Source organism: Madurella fahalii, assembly GCF_045866475.1.
Source record: "Madurella fahalii IFM 68171 DNA, scaffold_4, whole genome shotgun sequence".
NCBI classification, from domain to species: domain Eukaryota; kingdom Fungi; phylum Ascomycota; class Sordariomycetes; order Sordariales; genus Madurella; species Madurella fahalii.
This window is the reverse complement of record NW_027263974.1, coordinates 4,786,660-4,795,266: the sequence shown is the minus strand read 5'-3', so window position 1 is coordinate 4,795,266 and position 8,607 is coordinate 4,786,660. Positions and strand designations below refer to the sequence as shown.

Genomic DNA, 8,607 nt, shown 5'->3' with positions numbered 1-8,607 from the left:
ATGTCTTGTTTTCTTCCTTGTCTAACGGAGGTGAACTTCCTTCTTATTCCCAATTTCCTGGACCATGGAGACCCGGGTTGACGGGTCTCTGAGAGATCGGATCACACTTATCCGAGTCACACTAATCCGGATCACACTGATCCGGGTTCGTGTTTTGCAGATCCAGGATCCAGCTTCCTGACCTTTTTGACACATAACCCTTTTTGACAGCACCTCCTGACAGGTGTATTACTAAGGTTGACAGCTGAAAATCCTTGGCAAATTTCACAAGTCAAGCTAAATATCTCGATTTTGCTGATTTGGCTTAAAATTGGCCCATTTGGCTTGGCTTGGCTTGGCTTGAGTTGATTTGGCTTGTTGGGAGCCTTAGTTCAATCCGAGGCTGGAGGCGGTGCTGTCGGAAACACGGCACCTCTGAATCTTGGGAAATGACAGTTCAGGATTTTTTGTGTGTCTTGTCTTGATTGTGTTGATTGTGTTGATTGTCCCCGTTGTGTTGTTCTTCTGCCTTCTTCTTCGCTGGAGAGTTGGCTCCTTTTATAGACGAGATACACGTACAGGATGACGTCCGTACAGTGGCGCAGTTGGCTGCCAGTCTTCCTTAGCTCAATAGAGTACATGGGTTTGGCTCCCGCACTAGATCCTGTGATCCTGATCCTTTGGCACCCGATCCTTTTGACAGGTGCCGCGCGGACCCTGGGCCGACCGTGCGAATCCAGGACAGGCTCCGGCTGATCGGGTTCTGCAGTCGTATTTCCGCATACCTCCGAGGAGGGCCGAGTGCAGTCGCTTTCCTCCACTGTTACCCGCATAGCTGACTTCAAGGCCTTTTATGTTTATGTTAAGCGATTTAAGCAAAGCAATTGAAGTGTTCGACGCATTTTGAACAGGTACGAGTGTGTCAGCCCTGGAGCGTCACGTGGCTGGAAGCACAAGCTGCGTGCCTGCCCACCTTGATCGTCTGACTCTCTGGGAGCGCCGCTTCGTTAACCTCGCGAAACCTGGCCGCTCCCACGCTTCGACATTTCGCTTTGACAACTCACCCATTTCAGATCTCAACACCATGGAAGGGGTAGGATCCGCAGCGAGCGTCATCACTGTGATTGAGCTGTCCGCAAAAGTCGCATCGCTTTGCATTCAATACTCCTCCGCCGTCAAGAATGCCAGATCCGATATTGAACGATTTCAAGGAGAACTTGAGAGATTGAAGACCACTCTGCACGGCGTGCGGGAGCTTCTAGAGAGTCAGAATGGCAAGAGGCTTCGAACTTCCCAGGACATGTGGGATGGACTCAGCGACTGTTTTTCCCAGCTGACACAACTGCAATTGAAGCTGGAGAAGAAACGAAATCATGGATCCACGCGCAAGGTGATGAGCCGGTTCGGGTTTCGCGCTCTCAAGTGGCCCTTCGAGCGCAAGGAGGTGGACAGTATAATCAAGAACTTAGAAGGGTACCGAGACACATTATCTGTGGTTCTCGCTATCGACGGAGCGTACGTTACAGCTTTACCTCCTTCGACTTCAAGCTCACATGGCTATAGCACTCAGGTCCTCAGTGTCGGCCAGACACTTGTCCTTTCCAAGCTCCCGATCGCGAACGATGCAGCCTTCGATTCTCACGCGGACGAGCACGACGCGCGATGCCACCCCGGGACTCGGGTCGACCTCCTCAAGGATATAAAGGGATGGGCGGAGGATCCATTAGGCGAATGTATTTTCTGGCTGAACGGTATGGCAGGGACCGGGAAGTCCACCATATCACGCACGATCGCGCAATCTTTTGCCGACAAGGGACTTCTCGGCGCCAGCTTCTTCTTCAAAAGGGGCGAGCGAGATCGGGGCAACGCAGCTCTTCTGTTCACAACCATCGCTGCTCAGCTTGTCGCCATGGAGCCTGCTTTGGCATCGCCCGTCAGAGCTGCCATCGAAGCCGACCCTGCAGTCACGCACAAGGCGTTGAAAGAGCAATTTGAGAAACTCATCTTGAAGCCGTTGGAAAGTCTGAGGAGCGGTCCGGGCGACATCAAAAAAATGATCTTGGTCGTTGACGCCCTTGACGAGTGCGAGCGGGATGACGACATCAGAGTCATCATTTACCTTTTGTCGCAGGCAAAAAGTCTGAGTTCAGTGCAGCTAAGAGCATTCCTCACGAGCAGACCCGAGCTGCCAATCCGACTTGGCTTCAGCAACATCAAAGGCAAATACCAGGATCTGGTCCTACACGAGATCCCAAAGGCAATTATTGAGCATGACATCGCTGCATTTCTGGACTTTGAGCTCGCAGAAATCCGAAACGATTATAACGCTCTATCTCCCACCGACCGACAGCTCCCGCCGGATTGGCCCGGTTCCCAGATCATCCAAGCCCTTGTCGAGATGGCTACTCCGCTCTTTATCTTTGCAGCTACTGTTAGTCGTTTTATCCGGGACCCGGCATGGTGCGACCCCGATGGCCAGTTAGCAAAGGTCCTGGAATATCGGTCAGGGATCCAGCAGCCCGAGATCGACAAGCTGGACGCGACTTACCGCCCGGTCCTTGACCGGTTGCTTGTTGGTTCCGAGGCAGCCAAAAGATACCTTCTTGATGAGTTCCGTATGGTCGTAGGCCCGATCGTGCTGTTAGCCGAACCGCTCACAATACGGCCACTGGCCCGCCTCCTCGGCATACCAGAGAACGTCGTTATTCGCAGACTTGAATCACTCCACTCTGTGCTCAGCGTGCCTGCCTCTACTAAATCTCCCGTCAGGATGTTTCATCTGTCATTCCGTGACTTCCTCACTGATCCCGAAAAGTGCGGCACGAACCCGTTCTGGGTAGACGAGAAGGCAACCAATGAGTGGATTGCGACTAGATGCCTGGATCTCCTCTCTGGTCACTTGAGGAAGGACATCTGCGACCTGGGAATGCCCGGAATGGCTCGTGCGGATGTTGAACCGTCGGTCATAGACTCGCATTTGCCAACAGATGTTCGATACGCGTGCCTATATTGGGTTTACCATATTAAGCAGAGCAAGGCTCGCATAACGGACGGCCATCAAGTATACATCTTCCTCCAAAGTTACTTCCTCCACTGGCTGGAAGCGCTAAGTCTTCTTGGAAAGATATCTGAGAGTGTTGCAATGATCAGGGGCTTATATGATCTCACCAGCGTATGGCATACCGCAGCAGATTCACAGATATTCGCTGACAGGTTCCGTTCAGCCCGATACCAGTACCGCAGTCTCCACTTTCTTATATGACGCGACCCGATTTATCCTCAGATTCCACCAGATTATCGATCTCTATCCCCTCCAGATTTATTCTTCTGCAATCATTTTTACGCCAACGAAAAGCGTAATAAGAAGATCATTCGAGGACTACATATCTGGATGGATCTCGCTATTGCCAAACGTTGATCCGGAATGGAATGCATGTCTACAGATACTTGAAGGGCATGATGGTTATGTCAACGCAGTCACTTTCTCGCCGGACGGTAACACGGTCGCGTCAGCTTCATACGATCGAACAATCCGGCTTTGGGATGCGGCGACCGGCGCTCATCGGCAGACGCTCGAGGGGCATAGTGGTTATGCCTATACGGTGGTGTTCTCGCCGGACGGTAGTATAGTCGCGTCGGCTTCATCCGATCAAACAGTCCGCTTTTGGGATACGGTTACCGGTGCGCACCGGCAGACGCTTGAAGGGCATAGCGATTGTGTTAACGCGGTGTCGTTCTCACCGGACAGTAGCACGGTTGCGTCGGCTTCATCCGATCGAACAATCCGCCTTTGGGATACGGAGACAGGCGTATATCAGCAGACGCTCAACGGGCATAGCGGTGATGTCTGGGCGGTATCATTCTCGCCGGATGGTAATATACTGGCGTCGGCTTCATCCGATCGTACAGTTCGGCTTTGGGATACGGCGACCGGTATACATCAGCAGACGCTCGAGGGGCATAGCGGTGATGTCTGGACGGTAGCGTTCTTCCCAGACAATAGCACTATCGTATCAGCTTCATCCGATCGAACAATCCGCCTCTGGGATATAGCTACCGGCGTACATCGGCAGACACTCAAGGGGCATAGTGATTGTATTAACGCAATAGCGTTCTCGTCGGATGGTAGTAAATTAGCGTCAGCTTCATCCGATCGAACAGTCCGTCTCTGGGATGTAGCGACCGGCGCGCATCAGCAGACGCTCGACGGGCATAGCGGTGATGTCTGGGCAGTAGCGTTCTTACCAAGTAGTAGCATAGTCGCATCAGCCTCATCCGATCGAACAGTCCGCCTCTGGGACACGGCGACTAGCGAGAACCGGCAGACACTCGAGAGGCATAGTGGTTGTATCAACGCAGTGGCATTCTCCCCAGACGGTAGCATAGTTGTATCAGCTTCATCCGATCAAACAGTCCGCTTTTGGGATGCGGTTACCGGTACATACCTACGGACGCTTAGAGGGCATAGCGATTGTGTTAACGCGGTATCGTTCTTACTGGACGGTAACACAGTCGCATCAGCTTCATCCGATCGAACAATCCGGCTTTGGGATGCAGAAACCGGTACTCATCAGCAAACGCTCGAGGGGTATAGTAGTGAGGTTAGTGCCATAGCGTTCTCGCCGGATAGCAGTACATTAGCGTCGGTTTCGTCCGATCGGACAGTTTGGCTCTGGGATACAGCAACCGGTGCACATCGGCAGACGCTCGAAGGGCATAGCGGTGATGTTTGGGCAGTAGTGTTTTCGCCGGACGGTAATACAGTTGCATCAGCTTCATCTGATCGAACAGTCCGCCTCTGGGATACGGCTACCGGTACATATCAGCAGATACTCGAGGGGCATAACAGTGAAGTTAGTGCAGTAGCGTTCTCGCCGGACGGTAGCACGGTCGCATCGGCTTCATCCGATCGAACAGTCCGACTCTGGAATACAGCGACCGGTACATATCGGCAGATACTCAAGGGGCATAGCAGTAAAGTTAGCGCAGTAGCCTTCTCGCCGGATAGCGATATACTAGCGTCAGCTTCATCCGACCATACAGTTCGGCTCTGGAATATAGCAACCGGTACACATTGGCAGACACTCGAGGGGCATAGCGGTGATGTTTGGGCGGTAGCGTTCTCCCCGGACGGTAATACGGTCGCGTCAGGATCAGGGGATCGAACAGTCCGACTTTGGAATGCAGCAACCGGCACGCATCGGCAGACACTTAGGGGACATAGCGGTTGTATCAACTCGATAGCATTCTTACCGGACGGTAGCACGGTCGCGTCGGCTTCATCCGATCGAACAATCCGGCTTTGGGATGCGGCGACCGGCGCTCATCGGCAGATGCTCGAGGGGCATAGCAGTAGGGTTAGTGCAGTGGCGTTCTCGCCGGACGGCAGTACACTAGCGTCTGCTTCAGGCGATCGCACAGTTCGGCTCTGGGATGCGACGACTGGCGCACATCGGCAGATGCTCGAACTACAGAGCATTCTTACACGTCTATCGTTTTCGGAGAATGGCCAGTATCCCGGGACAGACCGAAGACTGCTGAGGATAACCTCAAGCCCAAATGCGTCAAGCAGCGCTGGAAACCAGAAACCGGCCAGTACTTTTCTCTTCATCGATAACGATTGGGTCACACAAAATGGAAAGAGCGTCCTTTGGCTTCCCGCTGACTATCGGGCGACATGTGCGGCAATTTTTGGTCATACCCTCGTCCTAGGACATGCATCTGGTCAAATAACGTTCTTTCGGTTTGCTTCCGCCGAGTGATGGATTTCCGAAGGAACACCCCGCGACCGCGATGTTGCAGCACGATCTTCGGCGTCAAACGACTGGCTGTGGCTGTTGGGCGGCCGCCAGTCAGGCCCCGGACCGAGAGAAGGCTTGCAGCATTCGGCTCGCCTCTACCAGACCTTTCTTCTCGCGACGGCGTCAAGTACCAGCGTGAAGATCCACGCCTTGGTCAATGTCAAGATGGCCGTCGCGGAAACGGCGTCGGCTTTGGACGGGGGAATCGTTGCGGCGGTGGATGTCGCAACCAAGACGGAAACTGCCTCTGTAACGTGACAGAGGTGGTGACAGACGGGGATTTGAGGGACCTGGTTGAGGGCAAGCAGGCGCTGCAAGCAGAGGTAAGGGCGGAGGTTATCGGAGTCAAAGTGGATCTGGATGTGCACTTTGCGTTGGGTTCTCCTTGCCAATGATTTTCGCGACATCCTCTCGGAGGTTGACCGACTCTAGTCTTTCAAAGAGAGCGAGCTTGTTTACTCCATCCGCCTTCACCGGGTACCCCCGTTCAACGCTAACGCGCGCACCGGGAATATCGTCAAGCCATTCCTGGTTCTCTCTAGCTCTCTCCGTCTTCGTAGATTGGAATAGAATACGCACCCTATTTTCATCCTATCCTTCAAGATATCGGTTCGGGTCAGGTCCAGCTCGATAGCCGGGTAAGATAGTCGTTGGTCTTCCTGGGATGCGGAACTCCCAGGCAACACCGAGTTTGGACCGAATATAGGGGACAACGAGGGAGGAGACCTGGCTGCTGAGGCCGAAAGCCATGACTCCGAGTTGGTCACTGTAATACTGGGAGTTGCTGCGAAGAAGCAGGGACGGGTTATAGGGTGTGTATTGAAACTTTGGAAGACGGCCGGCTAATCCGCAGGGTTGTTTCAGGAAGTGAGGCCGGCCTCCTTGAGACCTTGGACTACACCAAACTGCCGGAAGCAAAGGAGATGAAGGTGGATAAAGCGAAGTGGACCTTCAATAACCGGGCCAAGTTCAAAGAGCGGCATTGGGTTGCCGACACCTTACTCGACAAGTACGATGGCTGTATAAACGATCCCGAAGCACAGTGTCTTGTATTTATGGAATGGGGGATGGAACTGTGTACTCCTTTATATCTCATTAGGCTCCTCGGGACTGGAAGTGCTAAATAGAGAATCGAGCGCGTATGCATTAGAGATCATATTCAACCCCCGTGGGAGGGCTTGGAACGTGGGGAGCGACGACCTAGGAATGGCAAGCGCGGAACTCCATGGAGCAGTGGCAGGGTAAGAAATGAAAACAGGCGACGGAGCTGAAGCACGGATTCACTTGGAGAGAGCAACGAGGTCGAAGAGATTCGCGAAGAGCTCAACGATAGGATAGACCATTTAGAGACCCAGGTGAACAAGAAGTTTGACTTGCTTATTGAGGAGATGGGAAGCTTAGGGAAAGTGTACTGAGCATTAATGGAGGCGAAAAGTGAAGAGGTGAATGCCTCATAGCACGTCACCTATGTCCTTAGGAGCTATCATATACGAGTCGTTAGCCTGGTTACACCTTCATTTTTATGTCGCTCAACGTCTATCCCAGCCCTAGCCCAATTGCTTAACTTTATAGGGTATCCAATTAGTTTTAGCAGTCACTTGAATAGATTGAGTTGCTTTGCCAGGAGCAATTCTGTTGTGTCAGTGTTCCAATGTTTGTCATAGAAGTAATAGCGGCGGACTCACTGAAATAATTAAGCGCATTAGGCCACAGATTATACACAGTCGCCGAAACGACCGTATTTTTGCCACTACGTCCGTCGCAATAGCTCACTTCCACAGTATCCGTTTGCCATTGAGCCACCAGAGGGGCGATTCTCAGAGATGGATCCGGACCTTGATATGCTTTTGAACCTCCCTCGGCGTTGTCGGATATACATCCCCTATTCTCACGGAAGCTGTTCAAGGTCTTGGAGTCCCCGCGAAGAACAGCACCTGCCGAGACAAGGTTCAAAAATCTGTCTTGGCTAGGGGCCATATTTCGATTCCTTAAATAAGGTCATCACGTCATTCCTCCTACTTAGCTTCACCAATTTCCTGATCACTTGCTTGCAAGCTTTACTTGAGGGTTTCCTTTGCGTGCGATATTCCTCTGACCAGAGGAAGCAGAATCTACACAAGGATAGCTAGATCCAACCATAGTAATATAAAACACTAAAATCCCGCTATATTATACCGTTGGTTCATAACGCGCTCTTGTCTATATGCACATGGCCCTACGCCCTCGTCTACAGTCCCTGTCAAAAATTTGGGTCACACTATTTTTTGCTGGTTTTGCAGAGGTTTGTATGGGACCCGCGATACAGTTAGATTCAACCCAAGATCAGTTACTACCGATTTCAGAGAAATTAAAAACTATTTAACTGATCGAATAGCTTGGCAAAGTTCATTCTACTAGAATTTTCTGGGATTTTTTAGTGCCTGGCGAAGTCTTGTTAAGTTGATGTACGTTAAAGTTGGCGAGTTTAGGTGTGATTTCTCGGATGTGACCCAACTTTTTGACATAAGCTTTACCTATCCCCTGATGGGCCTAAGTAAGCGCATTAGGCGAAGCTATGCCACCGATATTCTCACCCTTACGTATCCAGCATGTAGGTAAGTTCTGCTTGGGTTTTCAATGAAAAGAACTGGGCTCGGTTGCATAGTAGTTAACGCGCTTAGCGCCGCTGTGCCTCTCAAACACCAAGTCAAGACGATCACTGGGGCCGGTTCCCCCCCACCCAAAAAAAAACCAAAAAAAGAAAAAAAAGAGAAAGGAAGAAAGAAAATGATACCGGCTGCGACGTCTCGAGCTGGAATCCAATTTTGAAGAGACTGGTCTGACGGTT

General features: G+C 51.7%; 2 protein-coding genes across 2 annotated transcripts; both read left to right on the top strand.

The window, feature by feature from the left end:
* Positions 1-1,063: 1,063 nt before the first annotated feature.
* Positions 1,064-3,682, top strand: MFIFM68171_08379 (Vegetative incompatibility protein HET-E-1; the record flags this gene model as incomplete). Its single annotated transcript, XM_071063799.1, has 4 exons — positions 1,064-1,494; positions 1,543-3,151; positions 3,204-3,600; positions 3,675-3,682. 4 exons carry the CDS (start codon positions 1,064-1,066, stop codon positions 3,680-3,682), a joined length of 2,445 nt encoding a protein of 814 aa, XP_070919900.1.
* A 1,756-nt stretch (positions 3,683-5,438) lies between these two features.
* On the top strand, positions 5,439-5,741 carry MFIFM68171_08378 (uncharacterized protein; the record flags this gene model as incomplete). Its single annotated transcript, XM_071063798.1, has 1 exon — positions 5,439-5,741. One exon carries the CDS (start codon positions 5,439-5,441, stop codon positions 5,739-5,741), a length of 303 nt encoding a protein of 100 aa, XP_070919899.1.
* Positions 5,742-8,607: the final 2,866 nt, after the last annotated feature.